The sequence below is a fragment of the Ochotona curzoniae genome, unplaced genomic scaffold (assembly GCF_017591425.1).
Source record: "Ochotona curzoniae isolate NIBS_2020 unplaced genomic scaffold, NIBS_Ocur_1.0 contig_3819, whole genome shotgun sequence".
Lineage (NCBI taxonomy): Eukaryota > Metazoa > Chordata > Mammalia > Lagomorpha > Ochotonidae > Ochotona > Ochotona curzoniae.
The window spans coordinates 59404667-59431368 of NW_024466004.1; the positions used below are offsets into that span (position 1 = coordinate 59404667).

At 39.2% G+C, this 26702-nt stretch overlaps 1 protein-coding gene across 2 annotated transcripts in view; it reads right to left on the bottom strand.

The window, feature by feature from the left end:
- LAMA4 (laminin subunit alpha 4) overlaps positions 1-26702 on the bottom strand; it is a 140611-nt gene that overhangs the window by 86540 nt on the left and 27369 nt on the right. For both annotated transcript variants that reach the window (XM_040983146.1, XM_040983145.1), the window contains exons 2-4: positions 16554-16655; positions 9221-9345; positions 3320-3400 (exon numbers count right to left, since the gene is read on the bottom strand). In XM_040983146.1, the coding sequence (XP_040839080.1) occupies positions 3320-3400; positions 9221-9345; positions 16554-16655 (308 nt within the window). The remainder of the gene's footprint in view (positions 1-3319; positions 3401-9220; positions 9346-16553; positions 16656-26702) is intronic.

The following is a 26702-nucleotide window of genomic DNA, read 5'->3' on the forward strand; positions in this document are numbered from 1 at the left end:
AAACTTGACTGTGACACTCACAAGAGAAACCCTCTTCTGGGAGTCACAGGGTCAAGTGCAAATTAAAGCAGCCTCTCCATGGGACCGAAATCCTAGGCTCTTACTTAGACTTTGCTTGTCCTTCTGTTTACATTTTCTTCCTTTCTTCTCTCTCTCTCTCTCCTTCCTTCCTTATTTCTTCCTCCCTCCCTCTCTCCCTCCTTCCTTTCTTTTCCCTTCCCTTCCTTTCTCTGCCTAGTGATGCCTCATTTTCAGTCTCCTCCCTACTTGGATGTTCCTCAAAGACAAGCCTGGGTCTTAGTAGAGTTGCATGCCTCTCCCCTCCACCCTGGATTGTAAAAGACCTCAGTACATTCCTGCAAAAGGCGATAGGGAGTGAAAGAGCACACACACACACACACACACACACACACACACACACACACACGGGAATGAAGGGGCAGAGAGTTGTTCAAAGGACTTTTCCCATAAAGAGGAAGGCTTACTTCCAGCCTTTGGGGTACTTAGGCTCCTGACAACAATCTCTTCGTAGATCAACATTTGTTCCCTGCATAGTAGAGCTCATCTAACGGATTTGTTTTAAAAGACCCTTTAAAATAGAAGATTCTTATGAATGCCATTGTGAAAAAACAGTCTTGGTACAAGGAAATGAAACTGAACCCATATAATATAAGTGCAGGACCCAGCCTCCTGTCTGTTTCCCTTAGCCCAAGGTGTTCTTGCCTGTCTTTTATCAAAAGGAATTCACAGACTTAAAGGAGTGATGCAGCTAGCCTCGGAAATTTCTAAACACTAATTTAAGGAGTGACTTGCTTCTGTAACAGATAAGAACCTTGGAGGCTAGTATTGTTAGGAAGGGTTTGTTTAAAATAATTCCAGCTCTGGGCAGAGTTTACTATCATCTTCATGTAACTCCTCAACAAACTAGAGTCTATCTGGACACCACAAATTCCCCGGAGAGCATGGCATTACTGACCAATCCAAGAAATATCACCAGCACCACTGTTGTCCAACCAGGAACTTGGATACAAGCTAGTTATGTACCTCTCAGACCAACTTCAGTATCAGCAACCTCTACCTTTAACCCCTTAGGGAGTCCTGGAATGAAACAATAGCTGCCCAATTTCTCCCTCTGTATTTTGCAATAATCTTTTTTCTTCTACCACCCCAACAGTCTGGTGAGTGGGCCCAGTTTGGGAGTTCTAAGGCAACACCTCCAACTAGTTCAGGTTGTTCAACTACAAAAGGAATCCAGACTCTGAAGCCAAACTTTAAATCCTATCTTCCTATCACCTGTCTCATCTGCAAAATGACAAAAGACAGCCTTTTTTCACCGTGGTGGTGGTGCTGAGACAGGGTACAGGAGATATTAATTAACAATCCAAAGCCATACTGCCTAGCAAAGGAAACGGAGAGTCAGTGACCCAGCATGGCAGAAGTTGAACAATGCTCACGACCACTTGTGCTGCCATCAGTTAAGTTTTGTTGAGCACTTATTAGTAAGTGTCAGATGCCAGAGCATTACGACGTTGTGTCCTAGGCCTTATAGGCCTATAAGATGGGTGTCCCCGTTTGCTCCTTTGTGTGGAAGTGGAAACTGGCACTTAGATCGGTTACTTAACAAGGAGGATCACAAAGTGCTATAAATTTAGCCAGGTTTATGTCAAAGCTTTTTTTTTCCTTTTTAAACACTATGGCCATTTCCCAAACTAGTGCTCTTTTCCAGACCTTGCCATTCCAGGACCAGGATAAGGACCTGGTCTAGCCGAGGTTTACTGGAAAATGGCAGATCTCATGGGCTTCCAAGGTGGGTGGGAGGATTTGTGCTCTCAGTTCCACGTGTGGGCTGGGCATGCTGTTATGTGCCATGAAGAGGCCACAGAGCCCTTATCTGTACCCTCTGCCTTTCTTCAAGACTGCACCCTCAAGACCCAGGCCCTTTCGCTTTTGGGAGAGTTTGGTCAGCAGGGCTCTATTTAAGGCCATTAACTTCCCCCTGGGAGCCATTGAACATCCATTAGCAGTGCTGTGCTGTTGTTATCAAGCTAAACTGAGTTTATCCTCCTACTCTCAGGAGAGAAAAGCTCCGTCTCAGGCCCATTAACAATCTGTTCAGACCCCCACTGAGCCAGAAGATGAGTACATCTAGCGCCTCCCGTTTCTGTGTTCCCAAGTCAAGGAGAGGACAGTTTGTCACAAACATCCATCAGCCCCATGTAATCTGATCACCTTTATCCATCCCTCCTAATGGATGAAAGTTAGGTGGTACTCAATTCCCACTTTCCTTCTTATGGCAAAACAACAACAGGAAAATTCTATAACCATTTTAGAGACTTATGCACGTTTAATAGTCATAACCATGTAGAGATTTCTTTTAAAGCAGGGATCCAGCCGCTTCTATGAAGAGCACCAGAACTACTCTTAGAGATGGATGGTGGTTCTGTGGAAACAGGACTGCGTAGAATTGTAACTTCAGGCTTATCTTTTAAAGCCAGGCTGGATCTGTGAGTCCCTTTCCCGGGTTGCGGATGGTGTACTGTGATGGAGGGGAGCCACCCGCAGACCTGTGGGCAGGCATCTGAGAAGCGCCTCCTCGCCACTCCTCCCTCCCTGCCTTCAGACTTGTTTTTGCTCCCTAAACACAAGGATGAGGCCACTCTGAAAGGCATCTCTGTTAGAAATATGAAGATGTCTTCGGAATACTGCTTTGGGAGAGCCTTTTTATCTCAGAAAGCTGTGAGCAGCTGGAAGTGGGATGAACTTTCTGAATTGCCAGGGACTTTCATCTGTGAGCAAAGCCCAGAGCAATTTAGACAAGCATTCTGTGTAAATACCAAGCAAGGATTCAGACTGTGCCCACTCTGATGGACTTTGCTTTGCAGCAGATGGTACTCAGAACAGGTTAAGCAACAAACGGTGCTTTTTCAATTCATTGCTCTACTGATGATAGAGAATTCTCTCTTGATTGACCCGGGAAGCTGCACTGTTTTTGTTTTTCAGATCATTAATTACAGTACTGATTTACAATAACAGAGAAAAGAATGGCACCAAATTTTCCTAGACAATGTTCTCAAAATATGCATAATTTTCCTCTTCCCTAGCCCCTTTAATGTGAGATGCGGCCTTAGCCTGGTTCCTGGGAGAGTGTATTTGTTACTGCTATGTTTCAGGCATGGGATTTGGAGAACGCTCCTCCCGCTGTTTCTGAAATGTGTCCCACCCTGCTCCACCCCACCATCAAACATCCATCTCAGGACCTGTTAAACAGGAACAATGCAGAACCGATGTGTAAGAGACAGGAAGCTTTTTATCAGCCTACCTTTCACAGTTAGGTCCAGCATAGTTTTCTTTACAGACACACCGAACAGCTCCACTTTTCCTGTAGCAGGATTCTGCAAAACTAGAATTGTCAGCAAACGTTAGCAGTCAATCGTTCCATCCATCATTGGCATGACTGCTATAACTTTTGGTTATATCATCTCTGCTTGCATCACCCTTAAGGCTCTAACAGCTGTGATTCTTTTCTTTTTTATTTAAATTAAGTCTTTACCTTTCAAGAAATTTTGGACCAGCAGGCTCAGACAGAAATGAGTGTGGATATTTCTCAGCTCTTACATATTCTTATTTATCTCTCCATAGAGTTGTTTCTTTTCTTTTTATTTTTTTGCCTGAAACAATGGCAGCTTGTAGTATAGCATAATGTACATGCCTGTGAGTATGCATTTCACATACAATTTAAAAATACGTATTCCAAAGCCAGGAACAAAATAAGTAAAAGTCACCTACAATTTGAGGTTTATATGAAAGCTTCCTGATCCTTACTGCTTTCTCCATTTGAAAGTTACCCCACATTTCTCTGTAGCAGACCTCTATTTTTAAAGGCTGTGATTAGTCCTAAGCTTTACTTTATATGCTCCATGAAACCTTAATTTCCTCCTGGCATCTCTGAAGGTAAGGGTGCTGGGATTGGCTGGGCTTGTTCAAAGTCACAAATCAAATCTTGGAAAGGAGTGCTATGTACGGAATTGCAGCATTTGTTCAGTATCATAATCAAAATTTGTTCAGTGTCATAATTACTGTCTTAACTATGCAGACAGGCAAACAGAATATCATTCTCCATATTCACATTGACACATGAGCCTTGTGTTGTATGGGTGTCTGTGTGTGTGTGAGAGACAGAGAGAGAGAGAAATCTTGAAACTCTAAAATTAGTTTTGGCTTAGGTATTCTGTAATCAATGGAGTGTGACCTACTGTTCTCACGTTCCTGCATGTATCAGCAATTTTATCCTTAATGGTCTTTGGGGGAAGCAAATGGATGTGCTTGCTTTGTTTGAAGATGTTTATAAAATCAGTCAGAAAACAATATGTGTTTCCCAGTGAAAGGCAATAACCACAATTTATTTTCTCTAACAGTTTGGTAAAAACACTCCAGTGAAATGCATTCGTCTGGCTCTTGATTTTACTGCTTCCTCCTCAGTCTGCTTAAAGAAACAGTGCCAGGAAAGAGGGCAGAGTGCGAGCAAACTCCTTCCAGTGCATTTTGTCTGAGGTTGCTCCACCTGGCAGTCTAGAGGGATGACACCCCTGCTGAGCCTGTCTGCTGTCCTTGCCTTTAACTGATGCTCTTCTGTTTCAGATGACATTTTCCTTAGCAGAAGCAACCGACATAGCCAACAGGCAGCCGTGGAGTTCAGCCAGTATCAAAATAAGTGAATGAACTCAATGTACATCGTCCACGGAACAGTTCAACAGGTACTGGTCCACACAGTGGCCCTCAAGGATTCATTCTTGCTTGTCATCAGCATCAGCTTTTAATATTTTCTTGGGTCAGCTGTTTATGACTAGGAAAATTAAAGTACTTTTTTTCAGCTCACCCTGAGCACTGTGGTGTCCCTCTTCAAGTAGAAGGGTGTTTTTTTGTACTTGGAAAACAGAGAATTAAAAGAAAATAGACGCCTCCTTTGTTTGTTTCATTCTTTCAAGCATTATTTCCTTGCTTATTATATGGCTATTGTAATAGGAAATCCAAACCTGGATCTTTGGCTCAAATCATGGACTTTTCAAGTATAATTTGAATTCCATGCTGGGTGTCTTCACTTAATTGAGTGATTGATTTGAAAGGCAGAGCAACACACACACAGATTTTCTATCTGCTGGTTCACTCCCCAAATGATAGGCAGACCAAACTCAGGGGTACAGAATGCCCTCCAGGTCTTCCACATGGGCGACAGGGTCCCAATCACTGTGTGTATTAGCAGAAACCAGACAGAAACAGGAAAGGGACTTGAACCCCACAATATGGGATGCAGACATCTCAAGCAGTGCCTTAAGAGCTGTGTTATACAATGCCCCTCACATCATGAGGTTTCTTTTTGAAAAATTCTGGCATTTCATTTTGATAGAAATCAGTAATGTGAATATTGAAAAGAAACTGAAGGGCTGACATGGTGACTCAAAAGGCCACTCTTCTGCCTGCTAGCACTGGCATCCCATACAGGCACTATTTTGTGTCTGGCTGCTCCACTTCTGATCATGTGCTCTGCCTGTCGCCTAGGAAAGCAGCAGGGAGTGGTGAAGTCCTTAGACCCTTGCACCCATATGGGAGACCCCAAACAAGCTCCTGGCTCCTGGTTTTGGTCAGGCTTAGCTTTGGCATTACAGTTGTTTGAGGAGTAAACCAGCAGACAGTTGACTTCTTTTTTTGTCTCTGTCTCTTTGTGTAAAATTTGCATTTCCAGTAAAAATAAATTAATCTTAAAAAAAAAAAACTGAAACAGGCAATAAGGTATTTGATTTTTGATATCTAATCATTACTTAAGCTTTGCTAATTTAGTCAACAATGAGGCCAGATCAAAGGTTAAAACCTTACAGGATTCAACAAATTTATTCAATCCTAGGCCACAAATTTTAACCCAAGACTGGAGAGGTATAGCTATTTCCATTAAGGAGAAAAATATCACATACAAACACACACCATGGATAGAAATGCTGATACTTTTCTTTTTAAACACTTACTATTTGAAAGGCAGAGAGAGAAAGACAAAGAGAGAGAAATAGAGATCTTTCATTCATTACTTCACTCCCCATGTCTTTACTCCCACAACAATCAAGGTTAAGCCAGGCCGAAGCCAGGAGCCCAAATTCTACCAGTGACTGTCACATGTGTGACAAGACCCCAAGGACTCGGGTCATCATTTGCTGCCTTCTCAGGCACATTAGCAGAATGTTGAATTGGAAGCAGGGGAGGTAGGACTTAAACCTGCACTCCAATGTGAGATGAAGGTGTCCCAAGGAGCTCTACCTGCTTTGCCACAACACTGGCCCTGAAAGGGCAACCCTTGATACTTTTGAAACCATGTCCTCTTCCAGAACCAGAATTTATTGTTTTATAAAGGGCGAATAAGTAAAATCCTTTATCTCAGGAAGTTGAAGGTAAGTATATTTAACAGAATTTCCATACCATGACAAAAAGTAGAGCTTGCCAAACAGCTCATCAGATGCAGTTAATGTTCGAGAGAGAATATTAATGGACAAAAATTAAAGATTATATCTAGATGAGGCAAAGGGAGCCCATAAATCAGGGCAGCCTTGGGTGAAAATAACAGAACATTTAATTTGCATTTTCTGCTCTCACCAACAGTGCCATCCATTTTGCACACATTATTAATACTATCAGACATGAAAAATCACCAAGGAAGCTCTGAGATGGCTTAACAGTTTCCAAAGAAATAGGGGGATGTAAAATGTCTGAATTCTTTGTTGTTACAATGGTCACAGGACTTGAACATATCAGAAGTCATTAGGTGAAATATTATTCAATACTGGTTTAAAATTCAGAAAAAAATAGGGGAAATCTGCTTGCCATATTTTATATTTTCTCTTTGTAAGTGAGTGTGTGTGTGTGTGTGTGTGTGTGTGTATAGCTATTTGGGCTTTTAAAAAGTTACTGTGTGTGTGTGTGTGCATTATTTAATTTAATCTTTACATTAGCTATCATTTATGTAGATATTACATTCAAACACCTGAAACAGTGCCTGACATAGAATAAATAAATATAACAATTGGAAAAAAACACAGTGTTCTATGTTTAGCAAAGTTGACATGTGCAGGCTACTGACTCACATGTTCCATGCGATCACCCTGATCTAGTCTCACCTCTGATGTAGATCCTCAGATCCAAATCTGATTTACCAGGGAAAGCACTAAGATCCAGAGCAGGTAAAGGCATCAAGAAATAGAGATACAATCTGAAGCTGGTCTCCTTAACATCAAACTCCATGGGAAGTGAGAAAGGTGGGAAAAGGAGCTTTTCCAAGTAGTTGATGCTCATGAGGTGATGGTGGGTGGACCCCCTGACAGCTTCAGAGTGAAAACTGGTCCCAGGGGACCCAACCATATGATCAGAATGATTAGACAGTTGTGACTTCCAATGCCATCTTCTCAAGCTCTGGGGAGTGCAGAGGGTTTGGAGATTGAGGTAAGTCACCAACGGCCAAGAGTTTACTCAATTATTTTTGAAGGAAATTTCAAGAAAAACTTTGGAACACCGGAGGCCAATGTTTAGACTAGTGGTTAAGACACTGGTTATGTCATTGGAGTGGGTTATAGATTGAGCCCCAGTTCAGCTTCCTGCTAACATTCCCTTGTGGGGCAGCAGGTGATGGCTCAAGTACTTGGATCCCTGCCACCATAAAGGATTCTTGTATTGAATTACTGGCTCCTAGCGTTGGCCTGTCTCCCAGCTTCCCACTGAGTTTTTGTGGGTATCTGGGGGGCATGAATTAACAGGTGGATGATCACTCAATTAAGTGCATAAAAATGGAAAACAACTCTTGGACATCAAAGTTGGGGGTGAGAAGAGTTTGGGTTGTTTATACACAAGTGAGCTGACAGGGCAATGCTTCTGCAAAGAATGAGCTCTCTGCACACTCTACTCAGCCTCTCTTCTCTTTGTGTTTCTCTGTTCATTTGGCTGCCTTACTCTCTGTGGTCTACATCCTTTATAATACATTTATAATCATAAGAATAGCGCCTTCTTGATCAGGATGATATTCTGTCAGCTCTGCTTTCAGACCAGAGATGGTTTCCCCAATTGAATTTATCTGGACAATAAGATGCTGGACTCTGCTTGCAATGAAAGAGTCTTAACTGAACTTGAACTGTTATACTGCAACAAGGTGGAGGAATCCATCATTGGGGGAAGGTATGGGGAGCGGTTGGGGGAATCTCAGAGCCTATGAGACAGTATCACATAATGCAATGTAATCAATAAAAGATAATATATCAAAAAAAAAAAAAGAGAGAATAGCTCCTTCTTTGTTCTGTGAGTCACTCTAGGGGAACTTAACCCAAGGGATGAGCAACAACTTTGTAGTTTCTGCAGATATGTGTGGATGACCTGTGGACCATGCAGCATCTAAACAAAGGCAATCTTATCGAACTGAACTTCTAACCTGCAAGGTCTGCACTAAACCTGAGAACTTAGTGCTAGGGCTGAATTTATTTTAGAATACCTGTTGGTGTCAGAAAATTGTCTGATAGTTGGAAAACCAAACACCACTTTCCCATTTAAACTCTACGTACTGTCATTTTTGAGTCAATAAAATGGACACTCATGATTTGACATTTGTATTTATGGCTATTATGTGCCTGAAAAGAATTTCATTAAAACGTATTCTCTTTAATTTCTTAATCAGGTCAAAATAGCCAGAAGTGAGAATTACTTTTTGCAGTCATTACTGCGAATCTGGCATATATCTCTGGCATATATTCTCATTACTGGTTTGCCCAAAGCATGCATTCTGTTTATGTGTGTTCTAACTGATTAGAAAACATGCTTGCCTGCCACATGTAGGGAAATAACTACTCTGTGAGAGGCAGGAGAGAAATAATACTGTTGCAAATACTCTATTAGAATGAATCCATTGCATTACCAGTAGTGATTTCTTTAGCTGAAAACCTAGCTAGGAAAAAATGAAATAGTTCTGCTTATAAAGCTCGGGTGACTTCATTGACTTTATGATGCATTCCAATGTTCTAGGAATAGCCTTATTGCCTATCCTGTAAATGCTTATGCTTTCCTCAAAGTGTATTTAGACTCTATGTTTTCCAGTCTCCCTCCAATGTGAGGTATTCAATTTTATCATGGGTGAACCTCCGAATTCTGGATAGGACTGACAAGAGACATAAACATTAGATCATGTTCCTTTACAACTTACTTGGCTAAGTGAGGAAGAGGACAGGGGCATGGCTGGCAGAACCGAGGTGGTCCCCTGATGGAATCGCTGATATAGCCATCCAGACATTTCTCACAGTGTTCTCCTGTTGTGTTTCGCAGGCAGTGCTGTGAGAAAAAGAATGAGAAAATCAACAAGAATGCAAAAGAAATTTTGCAGATAGAAAATCTAGGAGCTAAGCAATACTTCATACCAAAGGGGACATCAGGCCTGACAGAAAGGATGACGTGTGGCTGTATCGATCAACACTAAGTTCTTTGATACCAGTGAAGATAGGTGTGGCTATACTGGTCAGCATAAAGTTCTGTTGATACTAGTGCAGATAAATGTGGTTTAGTGGTGGACACACTCATTCTAGATTTTTTTTAAATTTTTTAAAAACTTAATATAAACAGAACCAAGTTTATGTGTTCCATGAGAACAGTTTCGGGAAGACAACCACACTTCTCTCACACCCTTGCTCCTCATCCCCATACATCCCTCCCTTTCCTCTCTTCAGTTTTTTGCAAAGACATAATTTTAATCTACTCTATAGTCATAGGCTTAATTAGTCACTAATGATAACATTCAACAAGTATAATGTAGAGAGGTCTCTGGCATATAGATACAGGCTAAAGATAAAAATCATATCCTAAAGTGATCATTTCATTTCTACATTTTCTTTTTTGGTATTCTGTATTAGATGCCATATAGGGAAAATATGATATTTGGCTTATTTCACTAAGCATAATGGCCATCTGTTGTATCCAGTTTATTGTAAAAGACAAGATTTTGTTCTTTAAGAATTTCATAGTGCATATATACCACATTTTCTTTATCAAGTCATTAATTAATGGATATCAGGGTTGGTCCCATAACTTAACTATTGCAGGTTGAGCTGCAATAAACTTAGGGATACATATAACTCTCTCATGTGCAAATAACTCTTTCAGATCATTGGGGAATTTCTATACTGTCCAAAGTATGTATGTATGTATGTTTCAAAGCCAGAAAGAGAGAAAGAGAGAGAGAACAGAGATCTCCCTTCTGCTGGTTCAATCTGCAAGTGCCCAGGGAAAATGAGCCAGGGAAAAGTTGGGCCCCTAGAACTCAGTCTGGATTTCCCATGTGAGTGGCAAGGACACAAACACTAGAGTCATCCCTGCTGCCACCCATGGTGCATTTCCAGGATGCTGGAATTGGTAGCAGAACTAGGACATGAACTCAGACACTCCAACAGGGAGTGTGGGTGTCCCAAATGATGAATTAACTGCTAGACCAAGTAGCTGCCCAATCCTGGACTCTGTGTGTGTGTGTGTGTGTGTGTGTGTGTGTGTGTGTGTGTGTGTGTATTAGCAGCCTGACACTGGTGGAATTTGTGTGCAGAAGGGATCATAAGCTAGCCACTCACTTCAATTCTAATAGGAAATCAGAGTGATCAGATCCTAGATGTTCCAGAAACATCAGCTATCAACTTACTGGGTTGGAACAAATATGATTTGAAAAAATAGCAAATAGTATCTGTGATTTTTGCCCATTACAATAGGGATGAAAAGATTTATTAACTTGAAAGAACAAGACATATCAGACTATAGCATATGTGGTGTAGAAGGTAGATAAAGAATATTTTAGATAATGAATTGGTATCATTAACAGGGAGATGAGAAGAAGCAGTAAGCAGATTTATTTGCACAGGTTTTCCATTTGCATTAAGGTGGTAGGAGAAAAGGCACAAAACCAGCTGATCTTTGGCCTAGAATGCCTGTTCTTCACTCCAAAAGTCTTGCAAAATCTCTCTAGGGGGAGTCACAGGGGGCTCCCTGGAATTCTTTGCTCCATTTAAATTCATGCTAATCCAGTGCTGAGAGACCCAGTGCATTAGGGATGGGACACAATGCCATTCACTCAAATGGAGGAGGTTTCCAGGAACTGTTGAGTCTTTGGATGATGACAAAAGTTGAGATTCACATTCAGGAAATCTGGTGCCAGAGGAAAAATTGTGAACTCCCATATTATGCTACTTCTTTAATATTGCTAGAGTAAAGGTGTCGTCCTTACACTATCGAATGACTGCTTTCGAAGCTATCAGGCTATTTTACCAACAATTTGAGCTTCAAATGAAGCGTAACAAGTGAGTTAAGAGGGAGAAATCTTCATGTGGAACAATAGCATGGGCAATCCTAATGTGGAGGAACACTCATCAGGCACTTGATGACACATTAGTTATGAGCAATCGTTGGCCCTTGATTAAAATTATATTAGCAGGATAATATTTATGAATTAGTACATACTTCCAGAAAGATCAATGAGAAATGGTACAATAAAGTACAGACAGTAGTAAACTAAAATATTTTTGTCATAGTTTTTGACACTGTGTCTTGTTCTAACTCAAACTTCAGGAAATATTTGTTGGCAGAAAAATGAAGGGGTAATCAGTTAGTGTCTAGAGCAAATACTCATAAAGGAAATGAACTCAAAGCTAACTTAAAAATGGTGACAATCTCTCATCCCAGAGAAAACTAATGAGCCTTACCCAACTACCTCATGGTTCAGACCTAAGCTATAAGCAATCTGGCAGGGCTGCTCATTGACTGGAGTCAAATTTGTCTGAGGTTGTACAGATAAAGCTCGTTTGTGCAGAAGAAAACAAGCCTATTGTACAATCTTGGACCATTCTTTGTGTGAAGTATAATGTGCACCTAAAGCTGCAAAGATGAGCTGATTTCTCATTCTGTCCCTTTATGGCTTGGGGAATGCTTCAAATTCTTCATCAGGGCTTTAATCCTGCAAGGGCAGCTCCAGGGAAGAACTACCCTCAAAACCCAAATCTCTCCTGATACGTAAATGCTCAGAGCACAAATATTGACTTCCTTTTTTAAAAGGATATGTTGTGAAATTCCTTAAAGGACACTGCTGCACATCCTGGAGAAGGGCAAGAGAGTGCTGGTGGCAGGGAGAAAAGGTGCCCAGAGCTTCTGTTTTCTAGCTGGTTTGGTTTTAGTGCGTCACTGATCTCTCACTAATCTCCCAGGCATCTCTGTTCCCTTATCTGTAAAATGAAGACTTAGACTAGACAGGTTCCCAGGATTTATCACTCTGAAAGCCTTTGCTTTGAGAATGCAAAATATCCCTTCATCTTCGATGCTCTGCCATGTGAAAAAGAGAAAATGAAAAAAAAATGACAGCACTCAACAAGTATTATTTGAGGGGAAACTCCACTGAAAAATGAAAGAAGCCATTTTTCATCATTTTTTATTGATTAAGACAGCTACAGCTGGACGTGACTGCAGGTAAGCACTGGGAATGACATTAGGGCATCAGCCTTGTCTCTTGCTCACGTGTCTGTCAAATGCTTGGTCACAGTACCAGGGAACCGTGGGACAAAGGTCCCAAAAGCTCAAGCTAGCCTTGTATGGCATGTCAGTATGCTTTAGGCAAGAGTGCAAAGTGTCCAGGGAAGTCAAGACTATTATCAAAAGATTATGTGACAAAAGACACAATCACAGATTGATGAGGAAGCAGATGGGAGGATCCAGTTTCCTTCCACACATTCAATGTGTTTTTAATTTGTAAAAATATGTATATGTTTTCCTCTGCCCCCAACTCCTTTTCTAAACTTGAGATGCTTCTTATGTGCTTTTATGTTAGAATTGTAGTTATTTTTCATTCCTTTCTCCTGCACTTTGTTTTCAATAAACTGTCCATTGGACAACAGAGTATCCCTCTTTTAAGAAAAATATGTGCATGTCTTATAAAACATACATATGACAACATGCAACAAGGTTATCATTTCTAGTTTCAAGTGAATGATATGGAAGTATTATAATGAACGTTTCAGTTTGAATCTTAAATGTGATAAATATCCATAGATATAGTCTCTGTAAATGCAACTCTTTGGATGGTTAATAATTCAAGAATGTGTGTAAAGGTTCATGAGACCACAGCTTGAGAATTGCTCTGTCTCATATGAATGCCACTGGGGATCTGACGAAATGCAGATTCTGTTTCCAGGCATGAGGGATGGGACCTTAGATTGTGTATTTCTAACAAGCTGCCCAAGACCACCAGTGCTGCTGGTTTAGAACACACTCTGAAGCAAGAGTGGTGATAGAAATATCTAGGATGGGCAGCAGTGCTTAGCAATAACTCAATGTGGAGCTATAGTATGAATCTCTAGCACAAACCAGCACATCTTCCCGAATAAAGCAGTGACCTAAGAATCTTATCTATTATCAAATTAAAGGGCCTTGCCTTTAGGTTAGCTTATTTTAGTGACTGATGCATTCATTCACTCAAGAAACCTGGATTATATTGATATTTCAATAGACAATATTCCATAATTATTATTAAATGGGGAAAAATCTAGTTCTTACCTTGGAACAACTTATGGGCTTCTAAAGAAACAAAGAGATAAAGAAAGAATAATGTTGTGTGCTCAAGGCTGTGATAGAGGTACATATAAAATATGTTTTTGTTTTGGGATATAGATAGGAATTGGAAACATCAAACTCTACCTGAGAAAGTTGGAGAAAGCTCAGTGTAGCTGATGACATTTGACCAAGGACTTTAAGTTAGCCTTCAAGAAATCCCAGGTAGAGACTAAGGGAATAAGTTCAGGTACAGAGTGTGTCCGATAGACCAGATTGAGGTGTTCATGGGCTTAATGCACTTGCAGTGGAAACCCCTGCGGAAGTTTTGGCAAGAAGGATGCCTTCCTTAGGTCATTTTTGAATGACCATGGGGGGAATGGATGGCCAAAAGATAGTCTGGATCAGGGTTGAAGGACACTGTCAGAGAAAGAGGTAGGGGTTGTGAGTTAAGGAAGAGTAAGTTGTAGAGAAAGGAGATTGTCTTTCAGATCGCATTGGCAGGATTCAGTGTTAAATTGAATGTTGAAGGAGAGGAAGTAAAACCTAATGACACATCTGGGATCTGTAAGTATGAGGACCTCACAAAATGGTCTTACCATTCTTTTCATTTACTGAGGCAGGGAAAACAAGAGGAGGAGAGAGTTTAAGTTGGGAGAGGAAAGATGAATGGAGAGTAAACTTATTACCAGCATGCAGTTCCTGTTATATTTTTATGCCAATGAGCACAAAGTATTTGGGGAATGGAGCCAATGGACATTGGAAGAGTGACATCATCCTTGGATTGGTGAAATCAGCAGCGTCTTAGAATTGTCCAAACCACTTGGACAGAACCCTTCAAATATGTACACATTGAGACTCTGGGTTGATACAAGGTGGCGGTTCATCATCCCTGGGTACTGGGCCATCTGGAAAGTGGTTTTCTACTTTGTTTCTCCCCTTGCCTCAGGAATAACAAAAAGAAATAGCAAATTTAGAAGCAATGAGTTCACCCAATTTTTCCTAAATCTTTATCCTTCCCTCCCTGATCAACCATGTAATCATTATTAAAAAATAATAAATTAATTAATTAAAATTAAATTTACAAGAATACAGGTACATTTATTTATATATAATTCTGGGGGATAGGATGGTGATTGATTTTTATTTTGTATTTTGCCTATGTTTTTCTGAATTGGTTTTTGTTTGTTTTATTTTCTTAGGTTGAACATATGTTATTTAAATGGAGGGGAAAAAAAAGATTGCCCCATGTATAAGTTGTGATTGGGGAACCATTATTAAGATGAATAGAATGGCTTTTTTCCTTAGTTTTAATTTTCTGTCTCAGAACAAAGCAATTGCAGGAGGACTGGCAACTTTTATGAGCACACATGTACATGTCTCACACTAGCTCAACTCAAGCATCTATAGGGGGTTTGTCCTACCACAGCGACTGGGACACAATCTGTCAAAGTCGTAGACAAAACCATGAGCAATCTCACCGTGCCAGCATCATTGTTGAGAGCAGTGACTTAGTAGGAGCTAGTGGTAGGGGTGAGGCAGGGAGACATGTGTCATCTCTTAAGTTATTTCAGCCTTCCCTGTTATGGATTGCTTTTACTAACAGCGGTTGGTGGGTTCCACAGTCCTTTCTCCCTTATATTTTAAACAAGCAGAAAACAATGGGCCTTTAATTGGCCAAATTATCAGAGATGTACATTATCAGTCCAAATGTATCCATGGAATTTTCCCCCCAAATGTCATGGGGATTAAAATAACAGGAAACCGGAGATGGAAGTATTAGAGAAGGGTAGACTTTGGCAGCTGCCTTTGCCTACACGGCCACTGAGGACATCCTGCACGTTATGGTTATTTAAGAGGCTGGGGGAAGGGAAAACAGAAATATCAGGAGTACACAAAGACTATCAAGAGAAAGCAGCACTTAACATTGTGGCCTTTAATTTTCTGTCCCCAGGAAAATGCAATCTTTTATAGCTAAGAGAAATACAAATGTTCTAATTTTCGTCTTAGCAACGGAAAGAGCAGCAGCTTGATGCACATACCTCAGAGGCTACTTACAGCTACTTACAATCAAAATGATCTACTTAATAGGGAAATTTATGTTAATTATGAATGTAGTAAAATATGTTTCCTTGCAAAACTATTCAGGCAGTTGTTTAGAAAACCTTTTTTCTGGAAAAAGGATCTTGGAAGAATTCAACTTTCCTGATATCTCATGCAGAAAAGTGTGCCCTGTGACGTTCACTGAAGCCATTGCTGGTAAATATTCCAGTAACCATTTTCACATGATTGCTACTGCGTTCAGTGAAAAAGGGATCCTCGGAGGCAGCACTTATCTGCTGAAGGGCCTCTCAGACTCCTTCAACAGCACCGTGCTTCACTGAAGAACACCCTATTGGGAAATTCATTTCCATTAAGGAAAAAATCTCTCTTGTGGGCTTGAAAACGGAACTACAAAGACCCCAAGGCCAAAGCTTTCATGTTCATTGGCTGTTTGGTTCAAATTTAAAATTTTCTCTTAAACTAATTTTCACCTAGAGACCTGATAGCCTTATGTTCTAAAATAGGTCATTCACCAACACCTGCTCTATTCTATTTTCTGTGGAGGGAAGCCAACCGTATGGTTAAAGACGCTATTAGCAAGGTTTCCTTCTCTGTGTGTTAATATCAACCCCATGACCAGCACACTCCAGCAGGAACCCAGATGCCAAGGGGGTGAGAGAGAAACCTCAAAGAGCACATGCACATTCACACACATGCCAGCGAGGCCCCTTGGTACTTGGTATACCGACAGTGGAACATCCAAAGTACTTCACACCATGTGTGCTACAAAAAAACTTGAAAAGCACCAAATGAGCTGAATCAGCAGTTTGTGCCTACAGAGCTGAAACTTCCAAAATAGTCTTATCCCCATCCAAGAGGCAAAGGTCAGCAAAATATGTGAAAGGTGACAGGTGCTGCTAACGTACCATACAGACTCCAGAGCCATCTAAGCATTCACCAGAGTTGCCATTGCAGTCACAGGGCAAGCATTCTCCTGACACAGCTCGGAAGAATCCAGCGTCACATTTCTGCAAAAAAAAAAAGATCCCTTTGGGTGAGTATTTTCTGAGAATATGAAGATGATATAGATACTAGATTATCTAAACATTTTGTTACAAAAACAACCTAAAACAAATTATTTATATTGTTATTGAGTGATGCAGGGTACATATGTACTACCTCCTTCATTACAAAATTATTTTTTCTCCTTCTTTCACTTTCCAAGGGAACAGGAATGACTAACATTTTCTCATCACTGTAAGGAAAAATAAGTGTTTAGACTAATTGTAAGAGTGGATTTTTTAAAATGTTTCGTTCCATTCCCAAAGAAAACTGAACCCCAACTATTGGAGTGAGGATTTGCATTATGCTCCATATAGATAAAGACGTCTGCTTTCAGAATTATTGGTAATGGTCTAGTAACTTAGAGGAGAGTTCTTCATCAGTTTGCATTGTTAAAAATGTGTCCTTCAGATCCCAACATTTTAGAGGGAAGGCTAAGGATGTTCATACACATAAATTCTTACGCCAGTTGAGCACCGATTGTGTGCCTTTCATATATTTCATGTATTTTCCTAATTTTCAGAGAGACCTATTATTTTCCTTCCTCCTACTGCTGAGATAATGGGATCCAAGGATGCATAAATGGCACATGCAAATGTCAATCATCCTGCGAGGCACCAGTTTTCCTGCACAATAATGAGCTGCCCTCCTCAGAGGTTAACAGTGCTTGAGTGAGGAGACGCTGTGTCACTGCTTGTGGCATACAAGGCTGGGCACTGGGATACGTGTTTGGTGTTTCTTTGGAATGGCTCAGGGATGCAGGGCAGCAATGTTACCTCTTGCCTGGAAGTCTACTCCCTACCCACCAGACAGGCTTATGACTAAGGAATTCCCAGACAGATAAGAATCTGGAATACTTCCACAGACTAACAGAATGTAAGACTTCACACCACACCCCTCATTGATATATTGTGATTTGTACTATCCTGGCTAGCAGGAAATTTTCTTTATATCTGGCTAAAGTCCTTCTGACTTCTATGCAAAAACATTTCCTTGTTTGTTTTTCCCCCTCTGTAGAGAAAAGAATGACTAGCACCACTCACAATATAATACCATCACAAGTTTGGGCCCTAAAACTGAAGTTTAGTATATTCATTTGAAGAAAATTTAATAGTAAATAATGACATTTGTTCAAGAAAAAAAGGCAAAGAAATTCTGTCATGCAATGTGAGAGAAAGTAAGGCTAAGAGAGAAAAAATCTGAGATTTATGATGGGGAATTTGTGATTGATCGTGAACATTTTTCTTAGTTTCTAGTAGGGAACTAAAACTACAGTAGGAAGCATTCAATTTAGCGCACTTAATTTCATGTTTGTAGCTTTTGTCCCAAAGTAAACATACATGTTTTTCATTGGGATGCAGTCTATAGATATGAATATATATGTAAGTATTTGATCTATAGTTCTAAGATACAACTATTGATATGGTTACATGTACAAATATGTACACACATATGTATCTCAGAAAAAGATTCACAAAATAATAGTCAACCTTACTATGTCTGATATGCCTTAAAATGCCTTTCTTTTATTCAAAACTGTATCTTAGTCATGATCCATAGAAGTGATTTGATGGTTCAGGAATGTTACACCCTGAAGTCTGACATTGCTGCCGAGTTTTAGTCATAAAAGCAATGGATATGAACAAGGAGTCTTAATACTAATTATCCTGGTGCTGTTGCAATGCTGGCAACATTGCAAAAGTTATTATGGGTATCTTCTGAGCAAAAAGTTCTGATAATGAAGCCAAGGGAACTATAGTTTTAAAAGTAAATACATTGGGTAGTTTAGAATAACTTAATGTTTGCTGAAAAATTGTGAAGGATCTTCACCTTTAAAAACTTCCTGAAGTTTCTGATATTTGACCAACTTTGGAAAGCATCACGCAGTGCCATTTTATATTATTGGTTCCAAGTATCCTTGGTGACATGAATGGGTTGGTCCAAGGTAGCATATTTGAAAACCAGTGACTTCCACTTCTCATCCTACTCTCTGCTAGGGCTGGGTTCAGTTCCAAGTCTTCTGTATATCTGTATATTATATATATATATGTAACTGCGCTACAAAATTTTAGATGCTTCATCAAATCTCTTTTCCCACATGAGATGACAAAATCATGTGTGAATGATGTTAGCATGCAGAGAATCTAAACCATCTGAGATCTGTCCATGGCTTTAAAAATTATTAATAACAAGGATGATATCCATGAGCAGAAAAATTATAACCTCTGTGGGATTTCAGAATGTTCATGGAAAGGTAGAGCACAAAGATAAGTTATCTAACTGCAAGTTTTTTTTAAATCCATGCTTTTTTTTAATAATACTCATTTTTTTAAAAAAAATTTGAATTTCCTTATTACTATCAGCATCATATAACTCTGAGTTTCAGAGTGATCCAGATCTTATTCTTTCTTCACTGTGTCATGCTGCCCCTCAAGAACAGAAAAAGAGAACGTATTTATTTAACCCTTTAATTAACTGAACATGACCATTACCTGTAAATAACTATGGGGATCATGTGTATAATCCTTTCATCTTGTTCTACCAGAGCCCTAGGAGGTAGATTCTGTTATCTTCATTTTCACAGATTGGGACTTTGAGACTTACATGGATTTAATATCTAGACTAGAAGTAACAGAAATTGGGCCCAGGACTTAGGCCCCTTGCTTTTCTCTCAAGCTTGAGGTCCAAACTGTCTGCTGTATCTTTACTATATTCAACCAAACCTTTCTTCTTGAACATTCAGGTATTTATCATATCTCTGTTGTTCTTCTAAAACAGGCTAAAATGAATCAAAACAAATTAAAACAAATGTGAAATATTTAAATCTCAGGGAGAAAATTGAAAAGCAGGAACAATGCTAAATATATATATTTATATTATATTTGTATATATACATTTATATACATAGTTACTAATATAAAAAGCATTGAATGAGAATGTCTACTTTTTAAATGATGCATTTAGCCAAATTGTCATTTTAACCAACTGCTTTGAATTAAATCATTGGTAAGCCGGTTGTAGCTCTTCATGATTAACTAGTTCCATTATTGTAGTTTGCCTCCTGCCTTATTGTTAAGACTGGAGTAATATTTTGCCTTTGAAGAATAACATAAAAATTCTCACTTTGCTCTGAGTAGTGTGAGGTTTAATTTGGAGTAAAAAAAAATCAGTGTATGTGTACTTGCCTGCATTAGTCAGTTTTTATTCCGACAATGAAATACATTAAGAAAATACTTACAAAGGAAAGAGAGGGTTATTTGGCTCCTTTTTCTGGAGATTGCAAGTCTGAACAGTATTATGCAGGCTTTGACAAAAGTCACATGCTGGATGGTGGAGCGTGTGTAGAGACTCATGTACATAGTAAGCCAAGGAGACAGAGAAGTTCTGCTCAAACTTGGACTTTTAAAATGACATTCTTATGAGACTTGCCCCTAATGACCTAATGATCTCCTATAAGGCCTCACCTTCCAAAATTTCCACTATTTTCCAAGAGTGCCACTCTGGGGACCAAGCCTTTACCAAATGGAACTTTAGGGATATCCAACAGAATATGCAAACCACAGCATTGCTAATTTTGCACTTATACAGATTAGAACCAGATGAATTTGAGGAGGGAAGTAATGTGGTATAAGGAGCCACTTAACACTTTAGAGGAGCTATGAATGGTAGTCTGTGTTGTTATTACTGTAGAACACATTATTTACACAGGTCCATCATGTAATCCTAACATTATTTCATAAGACATAATGAATTATGGCTTTTTTTAAAGACAGTAACATTTATGCAGCTATAAGTCATGTTAATCCTCATTTAAATAAAACAGTGGCAAAAATTGATGAGAGTTAGAAAGAATCTAAAGTTGCTATCTGAGGATATGATACACTCTTTAGAGTTTCTGATTAGATACTTAAATCCCACAGGGAAGTAGACTCTTTCAACTACAAGTGACAGTGAATTAATTATGATAAAATTCTATTACAATGAGCTGACTCTACAACCATGGTGCCTATTCTAATAGGATCTGAACTGTAATTGGACTAGTTAAAAAAAAGTTCATGGAAGATGCATATTGTTAAAAAGCTATGCATGAATTTCATTTTTACACCAAATTAGACATCTTTAAATTTTATTTTTACATGAAGTTTTTGAAGTACCCTTATTATGTCTTCAACAAGATTCTAAACATTTGTAAGTATTGACTCAACTCATTTTATTTTTTGAATTAGACTTTCAAAATTTAATTCACCAACTTTTGCCTTAATTTTACCAAGTTTCAAAATAGAATGCTGTCTATGTTTATATATCAATATTCTTTCAAAATCTTTCACTGATGTTCAGAATCTATTTTTATCTTCCAAATTACTGTTCATCAGTTTTGACAGTTGGCATTAAATTATCTTTCTGCTTTTTTGAAACTTATAAGAAGCATGCTCGTTTATCTAGTTTCCAAGCAATAATGAGTTTAGCTTTCATTTTATTTCTAGTGAGTTCTGTTTTTCATTTTAGCAAATAATGAAAGTCACCTTAACATGGAAGATACTCACTTAGGAGACGAGCTTTTTGCACTAACATTTTTCTTAAATATTTATTTGTTTTTGTTGGAAAGGCAGATATACAGATAAAAGTAGAGACAGAGAAATGATCTTCCATCCACTGGTTCACTCCCCAAGTGGCTGCAATGGCTGGGCTAAGCCGACCTGGAGCCAGGAGCTTCCTCCAGGTCTGCCATGCATGTGCAGGGTCCCAAGGCTTTAGGCCGTCCTCGGATGCTTTCCCAGGCTATAAGCAGGTAGCTGAATGGGAAGTGAAGCAGCAAGGACAAGAAACAGTTCCCAGATGAGCTGTTGGCACGTGCAAGGCTAAGAGTGCCACTAGGGTCCTGTGCTCTAACTTAAAAAGTCAATGGGTCCTGCACAATGCTGAATTCTATCTTGTTTAAAAGTTGAGCAGATGTGATAATCAGGAAGTATGCAAAGATCTTCTAATTGGGATCCATACAATTTAGTCTGCTGGAAAATATCAATCTAGCTTTTTCTGGGGGAATAATGAATTCTGAGAACACAAATTTATTGAATGAGTAGGCATCTCACAGGCCATTTTTTTTTATGCATCTGTTAAAAAAAAAAAAGCAAAATATCTGAAATAGGAAGAGTCCTGACTTAAACCATTGATCATTTTTGGCATTATATTTTCTCAGGTAAGAGTTACATATAAGCCTACATTCAAAGTGCTAAAGTGAGTTAAATGCACTGTACAATGTGCTGCAGTTAGCATGATGCTATCTTCTTGGCTGATTTTACTCAAATCTGCAGATAGTTACCCATCTTCCCTCCTTGGAATACTTAGAAGTATTTAGGCTTAGAAGCCCTTGTTTGCGTAATGAAATTCCCTACATTTTAATCAGAAAAAGTTATTTATTTATTTATTTATTTTAGATTTTGCCAGTGATTTCAACATAGCTTCATTAGGAAAGTGGTTTCAACATTTTTCAGAGATTCATCCGGTTGAAAGGCATTTCTTCTTAAGTTTTGACATAACAAAGTGAAGACAAGTTGACACACACTGCGATGATGGTTTCTCCCAGTTGGCTCTTCAGTGCTGCCTTTGGGCTCACTTCTTAGGACCCACATGCACCAGCTCACAAAACATTCTACCTCTTAATCTAATCCCCAAAGAAACAGAGACAATGACTCAGAACTTGAGATATTCCAGTGAGAACAGAGTTATCTTGACCACTCCTAAGTCAGGTCCCTAAATTTTGCAAATAGTGGGAAGATGGTTACCAAATGAGTAGTCACCCTTCAGGCCTCTTGTTGGCTAATCCGTAGCATTCTTTGTGGGCTGCATGGATATTCTCATGGGGTATTCTCAGCGCTCTACCCCTAGATCTCAAATAACGCCAAATCCAATTTATCAAACACGTGTTTAGATTGTAGATATCAACAGACATGGAGCATATTGAAATATTTATATGTAAAATTTTTTGCTAATAAATAGCCTTTTTATTTGTATAATTTCAAAGGATGAAGCAAGGAAGTAACCACTCTTAAAGCTATACAGAGTTTCCTTTTAAAAAGCTGGATTCTGGAATAATTATGTTCATTAATATTGCTGAACATTATTTTTTTTTCCTTGAAAAGTTGCTTAATGCAGTTTTTAAGCACTAATTTTCAATTATCTATAGTAGTGATTATCACTGATATTACATAAGGGGGTTTCAGTGTTTTATTTTTTTTTTTCCTACCTTTTTTTCCTGAAATAAATCTCCTGCTAACATCTGGCTTTCTGCTCTAGATTCTCCTCACATTGCACCCCTTAACTGGGTTGTTCTTTTCACTCCTCACTTTCTGAGCTATGGTTACACAACATAGCCTCTGCCAGATTTTTTTTATCTGAAAACTGACTCAGTTTTATTTAATTTACTGGAGCAAATGCCATGAACACATTTCCAAGAAAGGAAGCAATGCAGACCACAAGGGCTTGCTATAAGTGCAAATAGAAGTGACTTCAGAGTTGTATGCCTATAAGAGATTTTAAAACAAGTATTTGAGGAGAGAGGGGGAGAACAACAAAAAGAGGGAGAGAGAAGGTTGAGACAGGGAGAAATGGAACTGTGAATGGCTCAGTTTCAAGCAAGGAACCTGGGATTCAATCCAGGTTTCCCATATGGGTGGCAGGAACCCAGTACTCAAATACCATCACCTGTTGCCTCCTAGGGTAAGCATCAGCAGGAAGGTGGAATCAGAAACAGAACTTGCAGTTGAACTCAAACACTCTGAGACGCAGGTGTCCCAAGTCCCATTCTAACTACTATCCCAGGCAGGTGTCGCACGTGATCCGATTTGATCATACAATTTAGTGGCCCACTTCTTTACAAATGTCTAAGTTATCTTTTCCTTCATAAGAAGTTTGAATATTGAATTATATTTATGTGACAATTCATTTTCAGATTCCGAGAATGTCTCCAAGCTTTCATTTCTTGTCCAGCTGATTCTTCATAAGTGAACTAACTTGCACCAGTTACTCTTCCTTCCATGCCTCTACCCATTGTCTGCCTTTGCCTCCATTGCATCCTAAAATTCCCATGACAGAAATGTGCAGTGATGTCTTTCGGACTTTGCCTTGCCCATCCTACTTGTTCTAGTATTCAATATTGTTGAAAATCTGTCACTGAAATTCTCTACACTCTTCATATCAAGGATAACTCTCCTCTTGATTGTCTCCTGTCTATCCTGCTTTCTTAGATTTTTTTTCTTTTTTGAGTCAAGGGAGCATGGGCATCTATTCCTTCTTTTCTTTGGCCACTCCCCACTGATTGCTTGTTGCCTCCAGGGTAACCTCCTTCTAACTATATATGCTTTTGCTGGATGATATTAACTCTTCCCACAGTTGCATTTTCTATATTCTCGCAATTGTCAGATCACTTTCCACATTACTGATCTTGCTCTTTACTGACACCATACGAGGCAAGTCAAGTCTTCCTCCATTTGTACATTGTTTGTCAACCTGTAGCCTCTTGTAAATTCATTGTATCCTTGTATCTTAGTAAATGATGAAAATTAGAGTTTAAATTTCTATACAATATTACAAAACTTATGTATTATACGTGAATATAATATCAATAAGAACTATAGTGCTTAAAAAAATAATAAAGAATTTTAGTTTCCTCAATGTATTTTTGCAATAATGTAATTTGTTGAAATGTTTCCAAAGCAATAATCTCTGTGATGATGGGAGAATGTTTTGCAGATACAATAACAAAATCTAAGTACTCAAACCTCTGGCTCTGCCTTTTCACAATGGCTATGCTATCACTGTTTATTCTAAGCCTTCATATGTGGTCTTTCGCCTACCTGTGTAAAGTATTATAACGTTAAATAGCTAGGAATTTTGGAAACTCAAACTCTGAACCAGTAGCCCCTACCTGTGATGGGACGAATTTAGAACTACAAGTTTTCGAAATTAATTTCTGCATTGAAAAATATTGTTTCTTAAAAGTTGAAGTTGAAATGTGCTAATTTGAAGCTTACATATTTGTTCTATTATCAAAACTCTACAGTAACCACAACAATGTCTTAGAACTTAAATGACAAAAGATTTTTCACAGACAAGAATTTTTTTGGTGACAGTTCAGAATTGCTGACACATGGTAATAATAATAAAAAGCAGACTGAGGTTCTGGTGCAGTAGCCTACTGGCTAAAGTCCTTGCCTTGCATGTACCGGGATCCCATATGGGTGCCAGTTCATGTGTCAGCTTTACTTCCCTTCCAGTTCCCTGTGTGTGGCCTGGGAAAGCAGTTGAGGACAGTCCAAAGCCTTGGGACCCTCAACACGTGGGAGACCTGGAAGAAACTCCTGGGTCCTGAATACGGGTGGGCTCAGTTCCAGCCAGAGCAGCTACTTGGGGAGTGAACCAGTGGATGGAAGACCTTTCTGTTTGTCAATCTTTCTCTCTGTAAATCTGACTTTCCAATTAAAAAAAAAATTAAAAACTGCAGAAAAAGCAGAATGTATTTTGCTGCGCTTTGTTACTGTTTTTAAATGCTCTGCACACACTGTACTCCCTTACTGGCCCCACCTGAGTTTCACTGTTCCCACCTCCAGCCCCCTTTGTAGCCGTGGCCTCATGGAGCTTATATTCTACCTCTGAATGTTACTAGAATGAGTCTGTGTTTCCAATACCACAGTTTAGTTCGGACTTTTGGTGCTTCTTTCTCCTGTGTTATTACAATTCTCCCTTCTCCCCATCACAAGACTTCCTCCTGTCTTACTCTTTTTAATCATTACTGATTTTTAAAAATTTTCCTACATGACTCTCTGGTCCCAGTCTCTCACTGGCTCTTTGTGAATTGCTTGTATTAATAAATGCAATTCCTTAGCATGACTTTTTAAAAGAATTTTTATTTATTTTTATTGGAAATGCAGATATGCAGAGAGGAGGAGAGACAGAGAGGAATATTTTCCATCTGATGATTCGCTCCCCAAGTGGCCACAATGGCTTGGAGCTGAGCCAATCCGAAGCCAGGAGTCAGGAGCTTCTTCCGGGTCTCCCACATGAGTGCAGGGTCCTAAGGCTTTAGGCCATCCTTAACTACTTTCCTAGGCCACAGGCAGGGAGCTGGATGGGAAGTGGAGCTGTTGAGATTAGACCCGACACCCATATGGGATCCTGGCATGTTTAAGGTGAGGACTTTAACCGCTACGTTTTTGCACCGGTCCCTAAATCTCCCCTTTTACAAACCAGTCCAAACCTACCTCTTTTTGGTCAATGTTGGCTCACTCTAGTCTATTTAAACCATGTATCAATCATTCCCCACTCTGCCCCATTTGTACCACACACCTGCCTGATGTTTTTGCATCTAGCGTCATGAAGGCCTAGGGGGATTGTCACCTGCATCATCTGGAAACTCCTTTACTGGTCTCTGACGGAGTCATTCATATGGCACTTTGCAGATGCCTCATAAGAGCAAGTGGGATACTGCCATCATAATTTTTAATTTATACTTTCACCTCCCTTGCAGTCACGATGAGCCATTAGAATTCAGGTGGTGCCTTATTCGTCCTTACCACCTCATCACTTTTCAGTGATTAGGAAAGAGATTCTGACAGTGTGAGTGGGAGAAATGGATTTGAATCTGTAAGGAATGAGCTGAGAGAGGGCAAATTATGCACACACTTTAGAGAACAATTTGACAAACCTCACAAGTGAAGACCCCTCTAATCATGACTGTATCTTTAAAATACTCAGGAAAAAATCCAGTCACAAGAGAGACAGTATGATAAATATATAGAGTATATATACACATGCATCATTTATATTGAAAAATTAAAACATGCAAAACAGTGCTAGTTAGTATATAAGACAGAAATATAGACTCATAAACAAAAGTATGAAGAAATGAATGAGAATCTAAGAAATCAGGCCAGTAAAGGATAAATGAAGGAAATGAGGTTGAGGGAAGATACGTAGACTTTATCTCCATTGGCAATATTATACTCCTTGTGCTAAAT